Below are 17,675 nucleotides of genomic sequence, written 5' to 3' on the forward strand. Positions count from 1 at the left end.
TAGCCCCTGAAAGGAAGTATATTTTACCTTTTAATTCTTTTTCTTTTTTAAGTGAAAAGTCTCATCCTATTGTCAAAAGACATCTCCATCTCTAATATATATATTGTTCCTCTTTTAGACAACTATCCTGTATCAAAGCTTCTTAAACTTTAATGTGTATAAGAACCACCTGATGATCTTGTTAAAATGCAGATTCGGGTTAAGTAGGTCTGGCTGGGGCCCAAGGTTCTGCACTCCTGACACAACTCAGGAGAAGCCCCTGCTGCTGATCTAGAGAACTTTCTTGAATTTAAGCATAGGACTGTTGAAGGGGGAGTCAGTTTAGGCGCTTAGGGAGTGTTGGCTGCCCTCCTGTTGTCTGAGGTACTCTGAGTTCTAGAAACACAGTCAGAAACTGATTCTTAGATGCTGCTCTGAGGTTTTGACTTACTCTCGAGCTCCCCCAGGTGGCCCAATGGAAATGTAGCTTTAAAACATTGTTCACAGCAATGGATGGGAAAGAACAGCTTGATTTGAAACATCATAATTCAGTCAGAATGTACATTACCAGGAAATATGAAGGAAAACAATGGCAGTGGGAAAAAGTGTTCTAGGAGGTATTAAAATATATCAGAAAGGAACTCACCATACTTTATAGCTGCCTTGTGTATGAATGCATTTCTAAGTTGCCATGATTTTGTTGATGTCACCTAGCCATTGCGGGCACACTGGAGGCTGAAAAGGAAAGAAGAAAATCTGGGCTGTCATCAAGAGTTCAGTTTCGAAACCACGGTTCTGAGCCCAAGTATACGCAAGAGCTCACTCTGAGCAGGCAGAAACAGAAGACGTGCATGGAGGAAACCCTCTGGCTCCAGGTGAGGGCTGCAGACAGATCGGTTCTTTAAAGGGGGTCCGTGGTGACGTGGAGATTTCTGACATTTATGCTAGCAACCCATTTTCCAGTACAAAGGAAAGCATTGTTTCGGAGTTCCCCAGTAGCATGTATATCATACTTAACTGTATCTCTGCATACTTTCCAGGAAAATATCAGAGATAAACTGCGTCCCATCCCCATAACAGCTTCAGTAGAGATCCAACAGCCAAGCACTCGGAGGCGAGTGAATTCACTTCCAGAAGTTCTTCCAATTCTGAATTCAAACGAACCCAAGTCTGTTCATACAGATGTAAGTCTTTCTGACTTTCATTTTGCCAATTGTTTGCCATGTTATTATGCTAAATCAGACATCTCTGAAGGCAATAGAACTAGTGATTGATTTGCTCTAAAGGCCATTCCTTTTCAGTAAATAAGCTTTTTAATATATGCAAGGTTTGTTGCAGAAAATGTTTCCCAAATCAGCAGTGAACATACAGGGTACAATTTGGAGCCAGAGAGTATTGTTCTTAATAATTTTTGGCCACTGAAACTTATTGAGACTATAATTGACAGCACTTATTATTCTCACATCAAGTTTCTCCTGTAGCTGTATGTAGGAAGAAAAATGCATTGTATTTTATTTACCACTGAGAACATTGAAATGTAGAAAACAAACTGTTGTTAGTCTGAATGTTAAAATCAAGGAGTATCAAAATTCAGCAAGGCAAAAATGTATTAACAGTGAAATAGTCATTTAGTGCCTAATGTAGCGTCTGTAATCTTAGGAAGAAAAATTTATATTGGATGGCTTGCTGTATACCACTTACGAAGTGCGGTCTGTTTGCTAGGGTTTAGGATGGCTGAGATGCCAGATTAGGCTGGGAGTGGTGACATCTTGATTTGGCGTTTTGTACTTGTTGTTAAACTCTAGTTCATACTGGAGCGTCCACTCTGAGGCACCTGGTTCTAATGGCTCACTGACGAAGGTTTTCACGAGTGAGTTAGGCTTGGGGGCTGATGCCTAAATCTACACATTGTAGTGTTTATTGTCATCAAGCATAGTTCCTTGTATACTTTTCAATATACTCTCAATGTCATAGTCACATTAATATTCCTTGTGTATATTCCCAGCTCCATGGTCACGTTAAATGTGACAAGCAAGGAGACTGTTTTCCTAATTATTTATCAGTGTGATTATTGAGCACCCCTTAGCACAGTGCAAGATACTCTGCCCTTTGCTTTCCTGACCTTGAACTCTGTTTCCCCATCTGTGCGATGGGGCTCTGAATAGTATATGCCTCATAGATCCCTTGTGAGGATTACATGAGTTAAAATATGTAATCATGTGTTAGTTAGGTAGCACTGTCATTATTATTGGTAATTCTTACAGTAACCCTGTATAGTAGGGAGGTGGTATCCCGTGTCACCTGTGATGAAACTTAGACTCTGAAAGGTTAAGTGACTCGCCCAAAGCCATACAACTAAGTGAGCAGCAGAGCCAGGTTTACTCTTTACTATCCTACAGCACCTCAGTGCCCTGGCCAGAGTGTTCTGAAAACACAGTTTCATTAAAGGACAGAGTGGGCGTTTGATGCAAAGTATGTTTGTAGCTTGGATTCTGCTGTGGCAATTGTCACACAGGGAAATGAACTGTATGGAAACAGTCACCTATTTAGAGTCCTAAGTGATGTAAATTACAACGATTTTGTTTTCCTACAGGTGCACTTCTTAAAAGAGGGATGTGGAGACGACAACGTATGTAACAGCAACCTTAAGCTAGAATATAAATTTTGTACCCGAGAAGGAAATCAAGACAAATTTTCTTACTTACCAATGTAAGAATTGCTCCATAGCACTAGCAAAAATGACTCTGGCTTTGCAGTGACTTTTTGTGAAGGGTTATTGAAAATGTATTGAGAACTTTGTCATTTTCCTTTTTTTTTTCAATAGTCAAAAAGGTGTACCAGAACTAGTTCTAAAAGATCAGAAGGACATTGCTTTAGAAATAACAGTGACAAACAGCCCTTCCAACCCAAAGAATCCCACCAAAGATGGGGATGACGCTCATGAAGCTAAACTCATCGCCACTTTTCCGGACACTTTGACTTATTCTGCATATAGAGAACTGAGGGCTTTCCCTGTAAGTATTTCTGGAGACCGTGTTGGACGGAAAAAAACATTGTGTGGCAGGTGCATGTGCTGTGATCTGGTATGTTCTTCTGTTCCAGGAGAAACAGTTGAGTTGTGTTGCAAACCAGAATGGCTCACAAGCAGACTGCGAGCTTGGGAATCCTTTTAAAAGAAATTCCAGTGTAGGTGATGCCTTTACATACTGTATTTTAATGTTTTAAATAACATTACAGTGTCGATATGCTCAGTCTGTGTTTAACAGCTATTTCTGTTTTTTAGGTTACTTTTTATTTAATTTTAAGTACAACTGAGATCACCTTTGACACCACAGATCTGGATATTAATCTGAAGTTGGAAACGTAAGAGTTCTTTCAACCTTCCATTCAGAATTGTTTCATGAAAACACAGCAAGTCAATGAATTGGTCTTTATCTAAATCATAAAAGAAGTGTAATTTAATGAGAAAACTGACTGTTAAAATAAAACCCTATTGTTTCCTTTTCATTTTCAGAACAAGCAATCAAGATAATTTGGCCTCAATTACAGCTACAGCAAGAGTGGTTATTGAACTGCTTTTATCGGTCTCCGGGTAAGTGTTTGTGTTTAGCACAACACATCAGTGTTTGAAAGAACCATTTACAATCCTCGTTAAAACTGGTGTTTTTTAATTTAACAGAGTTGCTAAACCTTCCCAGGTGTATTTTGGAGGTACAGTCATTGGTGAGCAAGCTATGAAATCTGAAGAGGAAGTGGGAAGTTTAATTGAGTATGAGTTCAGGGTAAGTGGCTGCAGTTGGCCCTTCTGTTCTATGTACTGAAAGCTAACATGTGCTGTATAGGGTCTTGAATATGTAATTTTAATACATAGTAATAAATAAACATGATAAAGTGAGTTTGCCAGCTTTTAAACACCATATACTGGCTTAGTGTAAAAGTCACGTTTTCCAGAATGGAGGACCACAACTGTCATTCAACATAAGACTCTGTTCAGAATCCAGTTCAGTTTGGTCCTAGAGAGTTTTAATGTACATGTGGTGTAGAGAGAAAGGAAGAATCGACTTTTCCCCCTCCAGAGTCTTGTCTATAAAACAAAAATCTCAAAGTAATTTCTCTCTGGCTTTAGAATGTGTTATGATTTATTTCTTCCTCTATTATAAGGTCATCTCTCCTATTGCTTGTGGTTCACGTTCACGACCTTTCCCGAGCCCACTGCTGTGATGGTGAATGTGGGTTTCGCATATGCCAGTAAGGAAGACTAGTGGTCGCTCTGACCCGTTTCAAAGTAGGCAATCCCAGTGGCTCTTGGTCCCGTTGAATGAACATATTCTCGTGGTACAGAGGTGGCTCCTAAGTCATAGGCAGGTTTAGGTCTGTGTGGCTCCAATCATGTTCCTGAAAACACAGTGACCGTTGTTGAGGTGTGAAAGTCTGAAGTAGCAAGAATGGGCCCCCCCGGTGACTGCAACAGGGTGAAGAGGCAGAATTCTCCTCTGAAAGCCTCTGTGAGCTCTGCAGACGTGGATGGGACAGGTAGTGGGTGGTGGTCATGGCACCTAGGCAGATGTGGCTGAAGAGAGGTTTGTGGTTTCCGGAGCAGCCCTCCACACAGACTCTTTCGATTTCTGCTGCAGGGAGTTGCTCCCTGCCCGCCCCCAGCTTGCATGGGTTCCTGGCTGCCAGAAGGGTCCTACTCCGGGTCTCTCAGTTGTTATCCCAAGCCTCCCCTGCATAGTAAGGACGGGGACAGCTTCATTTTTGCAGCAGGTGGGGCTTCCCAGAAGCAGATTGTGTGGGTGCACTGCCACCACGCAGGCTTTGTCATCTGCCAGGCAGTGTGGTTACAGAGTGATACACAAACACACATGTGACTTTTTCCTGGGTCTGTTGAGAGCCTGGCATATCTACACCGCAGATTCTGTTACAACAAAAGTTGTTCCTGGATTGAATGAACAATTATTTCTCTTTGATCTCTTTTTTCTTTCTGTTTTTATCGACAGGAATCTTTAAGCACGAATCTCTATTTTTGAATGCCCTATCCGTACTCCATTTTTGGAAACTGTGCTTTTATTGTAGTATTATGCCAGATATTTTGGCTTTTTTCTCTTGGCAATAGGAACTGCTTACTTAATTTTATGTTGAGGGAATTACACTGAGATAATAACGTATTATTTTCTAACAGGTGATTAACTTGGGCAAACCTCTTAAAAACCTCGGCACAGCAACCTTGAATATCCAGTGGCCAAAAGAAGTTAGCAATGGCAAATGGTTGCTTTATTTGGTGAAAGTAGAATCCAAAGGATTGGAAAAGATAGCTTGTCAGCCACAAAATGAAATAAACTTCCTGAAACTAAAGGTAGGTTGGTGGATTTTACACTTAAATTATTTCTGCGCCTTTGGTGATGGGAGAAGGGTGAAGATTAATTGTCAATCATGTGAATTTGGCAGTATTTGGGAGGGAGAGCTCAAGAGGTTTGTACAGTAGTGCCAAAAAATTAGGTGGAACTATTTTGTTTGTTTGTTTGTTTGTTTTTGCGGTACACGGGCCTCTCACTGCTGTGGCCTCTCCCGTTGCGGAGCACAGGCTCCGGACGCGCAGGCTCAGCGGCCATGGCTCACGGGCCCAGCCGCTCGGCGGCATGTGGGATCTTCCCGGACCGGGGCACGAACCCATGTCCCCTGCATCGGCAGGCGGACTCTCATCCACTGCGTAGGTGGAACTATTTTGGATGTAATTCTTTTCAGGAGGCTCACAACTCAAGAAAGAAACGAGAAATTGCTGAAAGACAGACAGACGATGGTAGAAAATTTTCTTTATTTGCCGAAAGAAAATACCAGACCCTCGTAAGTATTTTTCAAGAGCTGTGAGTGTTTGACAGGAGGTGGTGGGAAGGCCTTCCCCAGACCACTGCGCCGTAACCCCTGCTCTTCCTTTTCTCCCCAGAACTGCAGCGTCAATGTGAACTGTGTGAACATCGCGTGCCCGCTCCAAGGGCTGGATAGCAAGGCTTCCGTGGTTCTGCGCTCGAGGCTCTGGAACAGCACATTTCTGGAGGTGGGCTCCGCTGCCGGGCTGTGCCCCTCAAGTTGTCTGCCACCTCCCAGCACATTTCCCTCTTCACTAATGCTTTCACTAACTCTGTCTCCGACAGGAGTACTCCAAGATGAACTACCTGGACATTCTCGTGCGGGCTTCCATTGATGTAACGGCTGCCACCGAGAATATTAAGCTGCCCAATGCAGGCACTCAGGTGAGGGGTCCCCGGGCTTCATTCAGCTCAGAGCAGATCTCTCTCCTCCACCCCATGCCCGTGGCCTGAGGACGTGCTGCTCTGGATCTCATTTCCCTCACGGCACTGTTACCCCCTTTAAGGAGAAAGCAGATGGTGTCTTAAGGTGCTGCCCACCCCAAGCAGTGTTTCAATAGAATCATTGCAGAAAGAAGTGATTCCTGGGTCATCTCGATCTGTGGTGCATGGGGTAGATTTGAGAGCTCTTGGCTCTAGGAGAGAATGGGTGCACCTCCCAAGTCTATAAAGACCCCACGTCTTGTACCGCCCCTGATGCTTGTCACCGTTGTTGGCGTGCCCCCAGTGACGGTAGCCTCACTGCATTATGGGGTAGCTCGTGGCATGTGTGGCCAGCAGCAGTTACTAGAAATGATCTCTATATAGGAATCCAGAGTTGAATCTTATAAAATCAGTCTCTGGTTATGGCCCCCTGGAACAAGTCCAAAATAAGTCCTCTCTCTCAGCCACGTAGCAGCCTTTGAAATAATTGAAGGAAACTGTAATGCCTCCTTGGACAGGTCTCTTCAGAGCTAAGCACCCAGCTCTTCAGTTTTCCGCCCTGCCCTGGCGCAGCTGAACTGGTTCCAGGTCTCTGCCCTTCCTGGGCCGGCCCCAGGCAGGGCTGAGCAGATGTGTGGTCTGCCTCCTTCAGCTTACCCGAACCTGCCTCCCAGTGTCTCAGACCCAAGCTTCTGTTAGTTCAGCCTAAAATTTGGTTTTTAAATGGTTGCTGAGGATTGTTTGCATTTCTCGCAACTGCCGTTTTTACGTCTGTGTTCTGCTGAAACTTCCAGGTGTTTTCATCAGAATGTGCTGTCAAGCTGTATTTCCCATATGCCACCCTTGAGCAAATTTTAAAAATCTAAATGCATGCCTTTAAGTGTATCCTTGCATTTTATGTGATTTACTTTTGGTCCGTTGTTTGGGTTTACAACAGAATTCTGAGTCTCGGTCATTTGCTCTCTGTTAACTTTCTATCCCTGCAAGCTTTATCTTTTTTAAAACCAAGAAGCATGCCTACTGTGTCTTCCTCCAGGTAATTAAGAAAACTATTGAACAAGAGTAGGAGCTTGTGTACCACTAGTCAGAGGTTCCTTGTGGGGGTCTGGCACCCACAGGGGCTTGTATCAAGCTCTCAAAGTAAATGCCTACAGGTTACAGTTGGGAATGTTTTGCAAAAGAGAATGAATGGAGAAGGAAAGATTGTGAATTACTGTCCTGAAGCTGATCTACTGATGTACTTATGACAGTGTCCTGCCTTCAGTCCTTTCACCAGCTGAAAATCCAGTGAGTCTCCCTGATCACCTTGGTTTCTGAGATATAGTGGCCCTTAGCTGTTAAAATTTATCATCCAAACCAGGACACGTTTATCTGGGCAGGATGCTGGGGCATCTGGTGCAAGCCAGGACTGTTCCAGGCTCACCAGGACGTACCCTCACCCTGGCCTTACATTATCTTTGCAGGTTACTCCAGCCCACCTTTCTACCTCTTATTAATAAGGCATCATAAGGACTGTCAACTAAGCTACACCCTCCCTGAGAATCCTTTAACTCCCTCTCTGACTGAAGGCAGTTGCTATAACTTTCTGTGACTTTTAATCAGAAACCCTGAGAATCACTGAGTTTTTAGAGCTGCAAAGAGAACACTTTAGGGGTAAGGGACTAACAATAAAACGTTAATTAAATGTCTGCCATCTACTAGATGCTTTACCGATATGCTGTCATTTAGACTGCAGAAGAATGCCAAGGTAGACATTGTACCCACTTCACAAAAAAGGAAGCAGGCACAGAGAGGGGATGTCATTTGGGGTCCTGGATTGAAATCTGTACCTGTCTGACTTCAGGGCTCCTGTTCTTTGGCTCTGTGACACTTGCTCCCCATTAAGTCCCCAAATCTCAAGTTTAGATGAGAAAACTTGAGTCCAGAAAGGAAGGTTGTCTCTCCCTCAGGGTCACAGGACCAGCATGTGGAGTTAAGATCAGACCTCGGGCTCAAAGCTCCTCATCAGGTGCTCTTGTTTTCTCGAAGATAATGGAACTAAGTCCCCTCGTATCCAGTCTAATGGCTGGGTCACAAATGCAGATGAGGTTCTCTTGGGCATTTCATGTTCTTCGGGCTTTGAGAGCCCATGCCTACCAATGGGAATTGGAATCTTTGCTGTAATCCTACTTGATTGGTTTAATAATTGGTAGATTTGAAAACGGGTTATTAGTCTCATGTCTAGAACCCATTTCTTTTGAAAACCGAGACTGTTTTTTTAGTCTCTAGTCTTCTGTTACCTCTTCTATTAACTGATTTCTGAGATACAATAGTAGCTCAGATATCATATCTACACGTTTCTTTAGATTTTAAGGTGCAGTTTTGGGAGGCCTAAAGATTCAAGCTTAATTCAAGTGTCAGGATGCCTTCATTTTTTATTCCCTCACTTACTGAGGGTTTCAATTTCATTTATATCTTGGTTCCTCTCTCTTTTCCAGTGTCTAGATAATTTTTCTTTGGAGATAGAAGCAAAGGAGGTTGAATAATTCAGTCTTGTCTTTTGGTGTTATTATTATTATTATTTTTTTTGCAGTACGCGGGCCTCTCACTGTTGGAGCCTCTCCTGTTGTGGAGCACAGGCTCTGGACGCGCAGGCTCAGCGGCCATGGCTCACGGGCCCAGCCACTCCGTGGCATGTGGGATATTCCCGGACCGGGGCACGAACCCATGTCCCCTGCATCAGCAGGCGGACTCTCAACCACTGCGCCACCAGGGAAGCCCTTTTGGTGTTAATATTGAAAGATCTTCCCATTGCTTTTACTCTAATCCTGGCTTTAAAAAGATGAAAAAAAATCCTTTGTTTCCTTATAATCCAACTAATTTCAAGAGTTTTGTGTTCATTTCTTAATAAAACACTTTCAAGATATTGTTACAACAAAGTCAGAGAGAGCTGGTCACCTAACTGAAACAGCTAAGATGGTTACTAAAATTTTAGTATCAATTAAATTGATCCAATTAACAATCCAGTTAGCCATGGACACACCACGTGCCTTCCCTGCAAAAATGCTAGAGAAGCAAAGTTGAACAAGATAGTGTCAATTGTGAAGAATTTCACGGTCTAGGAGATCGCGAACTGGGAGAGAATTGTTGAAGTAAGCCAAGGAAGAAGGAGATTACTTATGGGTTGTACTTATATACCGCCATTTCATTCCTAAGGAAGCAGGAAGAGAGTGTCTAAGCTTCCTGACTGGCATAGATGAGAAAGAATGTGATAGGTGAAAGTAGGTGCCTCATTTTTCAGGGGGAGGAGCTTTTCTTTTTTTTGGTTCTAAATTCAGAGAAGAACTTGAGATATGGATCCTTTTATAAGATGGATTTCTGATATGAAGAACACTCACTAAGGGGATGGTGTCTTTAATAGAGAGTTTTGTGAAAGATAGGAAAATCCCTTCATCGGGTGGTTTCTTATACTGATCTTCAATAAGAGCGTAGGATATTACATGACAGAGTGATTTAGGGAAACAGTTTGGCTGGGGGCAAGCTAATGTGGTCTCAGCACTGCTCACTGGTGATGGAATTTAATGCATCAGCAGAGTTAAGCCCTTTTTCCCCTTACGGGCACATGATGGATGAGGTTCACATGCACAGGTCATCCCTATGGAAATGCCTAGATTTTAATGAAACCAAAAAATTTTTTTTTGTTTTTGGAGTTGTAGTAATTTCTACTGGCCTGAACCTGTCATTGTCCATCAGTAACAGTTGCTGTGACAAGATGAGACAAGGCTTCCCGCGCTCTGGGAGTCGCAGCTCACAGTTGGTCTCCCCTCACCCGATTCTAAGGCCAGCTCCATACAACCCCCATTCTCAGTCCCAGCTGGAGAATGATTGTCATACACACACACACACACACAGTTGACAATTTAAGGAAACAAACAATAAAATCTTGCTGACTGGCCTCTCTTGCCTTCCTGGACTGCACTTTGGCCTTGCACACACTGGGTTTGCAGAGCACATCTGGCCTTTAAATGTGTGGCCCAGCCCCTAGCATCAGTCCTCAGTCTTTGATGCACAGTGAGTTGTTTTAGTTTTTAAAACTACACACCACCCCAGCCCCAACCCACAAAATAAACTACCTTGTTCAGCCCTTATGCTGTTGGATTGCAGCCTTTTATGGGCATGGTTTCCCCCTATGATCAGCCATTTAAAAGGCTCTGGTATGCGGTGTGACTATAAGGCTGCTTGCCCTTGCCATGGACCAGTTTCCACTCTCCACTTAAAGGTTTCATCAGAGCTTATTCTTAAACATGAGGATGGCCCTTCCAAGTCATCACCTTGCCCCAGGGACACACTGTGTGGCTTCCCTATGCTACATACTAGGGAAGCAAAGTTAAATGAGATAAAGCATAGGCTAATTGAAATAATCTTTTTATTTTAGAATAGTCTGGCTTAGCAGTCACACCAACTATATTACTTCTTCACCAGTCTCTCACCATTCTTTCTTCCCTACTTCGTGGGTACCCCTCTGCTTGAACCAGTAACCTCAAGAAAGGGTTGTTTTAGCTTAAAGCTAGGAGACCTGTTGGGGGAAGGGAGGCAACAGAAGTGAGCCATGAGGCCCTCCCTGGGGCTGGGAGCTTGAGTGAAACCTCATTGAGAGCATAACAGGAAACATAGTAGCTGAGAAAGGTGTTTATGCTAAAAACTCTAAAAGTGAATTCTTTCCTATTAAATGTTTAAAGGAAAGCAGTTCTTGCTTTTAAGTATATTCCATAAGCCAAAGGAGGTTGAGAAGCTGTTTTCTAGGATAAGTAGGAAGGGAAGTACTTTAAGAGATTTTTAAAGAAAGAGTTTTAGTATAGTAATATTGAATCACAGTGTAAACCTAGAAGCATTTTTAGGCAGCATCCAGAATTCAATATTAATTTAGAATACGTGAATAGAAACATTTCTCAGAAATTAAATTGTTCCCTCTAAATTTTCTCTACCCTTCACTTTATATTCTCTAAATTCAAAAATACCAGAAACTTCAAACTGGTAGATCTCTAATCAGTATAGTTTACAAAATCATATTTGTAGCTTTCACCAGGTCTTTTATGTGCTTTGAAAAATCATCTCCTGGGGGAAAAAAGTCTCCTGGTGTTACAAAAATCCACTTGAATTCTAAACCCATGTAACCAAGTTGTAGCAAATTGCCATAAGCAACTTTTTAGATTTCTAAATAAACACTATTCCTATTTAATTGGTATTTGCCAGCTATCAAATGTTTAGAACTTAAGCTTCTCATCACCTGCCACTTAAAGCTCTAAGCTGCCTCTGAATGAATCCAGAGTCTAGTTTGTCTATACACATTGTTGTAGAAGATGACACCAAGCCATTTCAGGAAATTTTATTCTTTATGAGGATCCTTAGTTTGCTATCCTGTTACTGAACTCGGGTTTGGCTTCTTGTCACTCAAGAATCCAGTTGTGAGAGAGAAGTGTTAGGTAAAAGAAAAGATAGCTTTGTTGAGGAAGCTGGCAATCCTGGGGAGAAGGTGGACTTGTATCCCAAAGAACCAACTCACCAGGTTTTGCTCAGAGATTATGTAGGGAAAAGAGGGGCTACGTGCTGGAGAGGAGGTAATCTATGTTCAGAGATGACCATCTCAGTCCTGTGGTTCCAAGTAATTGTCAGCTGGGGGTGCCCTGTAGGGTACTGCTCGGTTTCAACCCTAAGGAAGAATTAGAATGGTATCCATCTAATGCCTCTAATACCATCTAATAGCTCCATCCCTATTTTTGTATTTCATAATGTCTTTAAAATCTGAGGGAGGAATGTAGGCTTATTGTGCATAAACAGACCCTTTTGTTGCCATTGTTGGATGCTATATTAAGAGAGGTGACCATTCTCAAAAAGATACCAGGTTATATAGATGTAACAAGATTGAGGTTGTGTCCCTATTGATAATTGTTGAAACTTGGTGATGAATAAATGATGGTTCATTATACAATTTTCTCTACTTTTGTTGATTACAAAAATTTTAAAAACATAAGTTAGCAAAGAAATAATTACTTTGTCAAAACACAATCCAGGACTTCCCTGGTGGCGCAGTGGTTAAGAATCCATCTGCAAATTCAGGGGACACGGGTTCAAGCCCTGGTCTGGGAAGATCCCACATGCCACGGAGCAGCTAAGCCCGTGCACCACAACTACTGAGCCTGCGCTCTAGAGCCACGAGCCACAACTACTGAGCCCGTGAGCCACAACTACTAAAGCCCACATGCCTAGAGCCTGTGCGCCACAACGGGAGAAGCCACCACGATGAGAAGCCCGTGCACCGAAACGAAGAGGAGCCCCCGCTCGTTGCAACTAGAGAAAGTCCACACGCAGCAACGAAGACCCAACACAGCCAAAAATAAAAATAAATAAATAAATAAAATTTTTTTAAAAACCCACAATCCAGCATTTTCCAGGTTCTGGGAAAAGATCTCCAAGAAATGTCTCTTAAAGCAGTATTCCGTTACTAAAGGAAAGGATCTCACATCAAAAAGACATCTCACCTGTCCATAGGCTACATTGACCAAAATGTGTCTGGAAGCAGAATTAGTAATATAAACTCATGGTTTAATTCTCACCTCAGTTTATAATGATATTGCTTTCTTTTATGCCCCATAGGTTCGTGTGACTGTGTTTCCCTCAAAGACTGTAGCTCAATATTCAGGAGTACCTTGGTGGATCATCCTAGTGGCTATTCTTGCTGGGATTTTGATGCTTGCTCTATTAGTATTTTTACTATGGAAGGTAAGTCATATCTAGCACTTGAGTTTTGTGATACAAACTTTATTTCAGGTTTTTTAAAAAGTAAATTAACACTGATAGTATATACATTTTTTTCATTGCTTCCTTTTGCCAACATTTTACTATGAAACTTTTCCAACGTACAGCAAACTTGAGAATTATACAATGAACATCTGAATATCTGTCTAACATTTTGTATTTAAAGATATATAGTATTTGTACATTATAAGGAGCTTCTTAAGTGTGTAAATTTTGGTGTTTTTCACATGTAATTTAGCACGTTTGGCAAATAACAATTTAAAAAATTTTACCACTATGACCTTTTCTTCATCTAAGATCAATTTCTGAATCTAAGCCAAATTGTTGGGTATCACATTAATCAGAATCTGTATCCCGGTTAATTTCAACTTTCGTAAAGAAATGTTCATGGCAGCAGTTGGGACTTGTTATAGTTACAGCTAGATTAGGAATAGGAAAGCATGAAATTAATGAATCCCAGAGTAGTTATCATAGCCTATATCAAACATAAGGAAGATCTGTGTTTAATATAATGTTCTTCATTAGAATTCGGTCCTGCAAATATAATGTAGTATCTTCCTCCTGCTTTCTACCAGTAAATAGTCTACATTACAAAAAATGTATGAGATGTTGCATACTTTTGTTGCCAGAGATTATGACCTATAGACTTTGGATTATTCTCAGTGAGTAATGGAGGTTCACAGACCTTTATCAACCTTTGTCAACAATCACAACTTGTAAAAAAAAAAAACTCAGTTTGTAATGACTTATTTGGCAGCACAACCTGACATGATGTGAAGAGAGGCTCTTTATGGTCTTTATCCTTTACTCATTAGTCTCACTGCAGAAATACTGTTTTGATTACTGTGACATTATGTATGCAGTGTATTACTTTTCTAAAATGCCAAAAATTCTGGGTTTCCAAACACATCTGGTCTAGAGGTTAACAGATTATGAAACTCGACCGACAATATCTAGGATCAAACTATCCTTATCTTTTCCTTGGATCCAAGAGTATAATGGACAAGGGCTCAGGATATTCTCACTTTCAAATATTGGGCATCTCTTTTTAGCTTTATTTTTCCAAGTAACTCCCTCTTGCCAAGATAATTTTCTGAGATAATTTTCCTGTGTCCTCCAGTTGTGTGATTGAAGCTTGGTATCTGCTCATGCCAAGACCCATCCTCCCATGGGATGTTAGCCAGTCCTACCTCTGATGTTTACTTCAGGTAGTAGGTTTGTCTGATGAGCACAGCCAGCCAATATAGGAGATGCTCTGGAGATTATTTTGATATCAAAATCTGAATGCAAGTTTTGATATTTGAGGATGGCCTTCTGCTCTCCAGAAGAGGTCACAAGAACAATCTTTTTCAGAGCAGATCTTATTGGCAGTCTCTAATGAGGGTAAGTTGAGAGTTAAGAAACCCAAGCTATATAATCTTGGACAAATCATTTCACCTCCCTGGGGCACTGGTTTGCCTTAGCTGCTTAGTAAGTGGGTTGGACTAGATGATCTGTGTCTTCTTTTTTTTATGTTCTAAAGTATCCAGACTCACAAGTGAACTCTAAAGTAATCAGACAACTTCTACAACCCCCCCATGAAAACCATTTTTATTACTTTATACTTTTCTTTCTGAAGCTGAGCTGTTTGCTTTTATGTGCTAAAATAATAGACTTTGAGGACCAGAGAGGACTCTGGTTCAGTGGCCTTTAAATTGAGTTTTGCACATCCACGTAGGTGCTAAGACGAAGCTACGCAGGTGGGGCTAGGGGCAGTATCCCCACTTCAACCAGAGCTGTTGTGACTTTATCTGCTTTGAACATAGGGATTCTGCATAGCGTTTTGTTTGAGGATATAAGAGAAAAGTCCTCCAGCCTGGTCCAGTCACCTTCATTTAGTAAACAAAGATGCTCACGCCCATGGATATTAAGAATGTTGCCAAGTTAGAGGCATAACAAGGACTCTTGGTTTGTGGTTCATTCCTTTTCCCACAATATTTACTAGCACGTGTTACTGAAAGTTGGCTGGGTGTGCTCACTGTATAATAAATTAAATGTCAGAAATAAATATCCAGGTAAATAGCCTAGATCAACAGGCTGGATCAACGCTGAACAGTAAAACTTTCTGTAATAATGGAGATGTTCTGAAGCTGCACTGTCCATTATGGTAATCACTAGTCACATGTGGCTGTTGAGCACTTGGAATATGGCTAGTGCAATGGAGGTATTGACTTTTAAATTTAATTTAAATTTGAATAGCCTCACGTGGTTAGTAGCTACCACATCGTACAAAGCAGATCAAGATTTGTACTTCATGAGTTGCCAGGCTAGGCTGCAGAATTTTCCAGGAGAGCAGAAATTGTTCAATCAAGTTATATATCAAAGGGCAGTTCCATGGCCTTATGAACTAGATAAAAGTAAGTAGAAAAAGTTCTCCACAGTTGAATGAGGAAATTATAGTAGAAAGTGGAATTATACCTTTATACTCATTTAGAGTGACCTAACCTGAGGAGTACAGGTTCCTACCACTTAAGTGTTACACGGTGGTTCAGAATTTGGGAAAATGACAGCTGTCGTTGTTTCATGACAGTGTATTTGAATTTATATTGTGATTTACCCCCACCAAGGCCCCAAGCAAATGGCATTTATTCCATAAAATTCACTGCGAAGGGCAGAAAAATGTTCACAGAATCTATTTTATTTGGATTTGTGCTAAGCCTTAGAGAATTTATTCCTTAAACTTTGAATCAGTAAACTGTAGATGTCAATCTTTTGCCTATTTTTAGACTCTGTATTCCCTGCAAGAAGAAACCACCCAAAAGCTGTAATCAGATGTGTATATATTTTCCCTTTTAGGATGATTTTGGTCCTTAGGATTTGTTACAAATAGAAAAATCAATCAGCTAGTGTCATCCATATAAATATTTGACCAGAGACCCATGGTAATAGAGTTGGGTTAATTGCTGTCACCATGTAGTATAGCTCAGGGGCTGGTCCCTTTTGGTTGATCCATAGTGGTCTCTTTGTAAACAAGCTGTAAGTAGAAAACAGGTTAAAATCTGAGATTTTCTTTTGTTTAGCTTTTATACACAAAACTGTTAACACTGACTAAATACCTTGCTTCCTTGTAGTGTGGTTTCTTCAAGAGAAATAAGAAAGATCATTATGATGCCACATATCACAAGGCTGAGATCCATGCTCAGCCGTCTGATAAAGAGAGGCTTACTTCTGATGCATAGTATTGATCTCCTTCTGTAATTGGTAATTGATCAATGTTTTTTAATTGCTAGCTGTGGGACCTGCTATGGTTGTGGTGGCTAACTTTAAAAGCAACAGCTTGCTGTGTGTGTCCCATTAACAGATGTTTCCAAATGTCCACACTGGCTTGCCTTGCTTGGATTTATTTCATTTATTTCACCTGAAAGCTTACAGTTTTTTAAAAAATGCACAAAGAATCTTTCATTGCAGGTGAGTAATTTTGTGTTGTTGTTGTTGTTATTAAACATTACCCACAGCAATGAAGAAAACAGCAATCTATGTACACACAAAAGGAGGCTTTAGACCTCCACAGTAGCCCAGTTTGCCATGTGTTGTTAATCCAGTATGTAGCATCTCACTTGGAATTTCAAAGATGCATAAGAAATCATCCCAGATTTCTTGTCCATTTTGGAATTTCCCACAGATAGAAGCTTGTGTTGACTGCCTCATTAACCTATTGCATGTTGGAAACATTGTGTTTCTCTTGAAGAGAAGCCTTTCTCACTGTCATCTTTTTGATCTCCTTGCTATGAAGTGATGGGGAAGGCTTGGAATGCTTTTATTGTTGCTCAGAAATTGTTTTATGCTAGCTAAGCATGCAACTTCCTTTCCCTGCATATCTACCATGGGTCAAAGACCATTGCAACAAACTCTAACTATTGGCGTGATGGACATTATGGTCAACTTCAGATGATTCTTTGCCAAACATGGCCTTCAGTATACAAAATTCTAATATAAAAATGCCCTGGACAGTTTATTTCAGAACGTTGTAATGGAGTTTGACCTTGTTCCTTGTTCCTAGAGATTTTTTTAAATCTTGGGTCTCAGTTGATTTTAAGTTTGTATTTGGCTTCTCTTATTTGTAAATCCACGGAAATGGGAATGGCAGAGATTCCTTTTTCCATTTCTGTGGGCATGAGAGGGTAGAATTACCCCTATAATCCCTTTCCGTGGCACTGTCACGATGAATCCCAATTCCATTTCAGTTTTATGTATCACCCTTGATTTCTTCTTTGTTTAAATGGGGCAAGAGCCACATATTGTAACAGATAGGTGTTTTGGCTTTTTTGCAGAAAATAGAAAAGGCCTTAGAACAAAACTTCTTGGTCCATTTTTCCCATTGACTCAGTGATAACTTCGTACATTATTTTGCCCCATGCCATTTTTATAACTTAACATCATTCAAAACAAATGTTCTGTTCCTGTTGATGTCACATAGTAAACACATTAACCAACCATTCTAAGTATCTTCCTCATCCACCTTTTAATCTGCATTTTTAAATTAAAAACACATCTTTTAAAAAAATACATATATATTTTATTCACTTAAAAAATTCAATCTGATTTTTAAATTTCCAGATATGTTCTCAATAA

General features: G+C 41.0%; 1 protein-coding gene across 2 annotated transcripts in view; it reads left to right on the forward strand.

Annotated features, from left to right (window-relative positions):
- Positions 1 to 17,675, forward strand: part of ITGA6 (integrin subunit alpha 6) — a 78,010-nt gene that overhangs the window by 57,131 nt on the left and 3,204 nt on the right. The window contains exons 12-25 of one of the 2 annotated variants that reach the window (XM_060106029.1): positions 694 to 854; positions 1,020 to 1,163; positions 2,573 to 2,688; positions 2,804 to 2,993; positions 3,082 to 3,165; positions 3,263 to 3,342; positions 3,494 to 3,571; positions 3,659 to 3,761; positions 5,162 to 5,335; positions 5,725 to 5,823; positions 5,924 to 6,034; positions 6,132 to 6,230; positions 12,903 to 13,028; positions 16,175 to 16,304. In XM_060106029.1, the coding sequence (XP_059962012.1) occupies positions 694 to 854; positions 1,020 to 1,163; positions 2,573 to 2,688; positions 2,804 to 2,993; positions 3,082 to 3,165; positions 3,263 to 3,342; positions 3,494 to 3,571; positions 3,659 to 3,761; positions 5,162 to 5,335; positions 5,725 to 5,823; positions 5,924 to 6,034; positions 6,132 to 6,230; positions 12,903 to 13,028; positions 16,175 to 16,282 (1,673 nt within the window). In that variant the 3' untranslated portion in view covers positions 16,283 to 16,304. The remainder of the gene's footprint in view (positions 1 to 693; positions 855 to 1,019; positions 1,164 to 2,572; positions 2,689 to 2,803; positions 2,994 to 3,081; positions 3,166 to 3,262; positions 3,343 to 3,493; positions 3,572 to 3,658; positions 3,762 to 5,161; positions 5,336 to 5,724; positions 5,824 to 5,923; positions 6,035 to 6,131; positions 6,231 to 12,902; positions 13,029 to 16,174; positions 16,305 to 17,675) is intronic. The other variant, XM_060106030.1, reaches the window with a different exon arrangement.

Source organism: Mesoplodon densirostris, chromosome 8, assembly GCF_025265405.1.
Source record: "Mesoplodon densirostris isolate mMesDen1 chromosome 8, mMesDen1 primary haplotype, whole genome shotgun sequence".
NCBI lineage: Eukaryota > Metazoa > Chordata > Mammalia > Artiodactyla > Ziphiidae > Mesoplodon > Mesoplodon densirostris.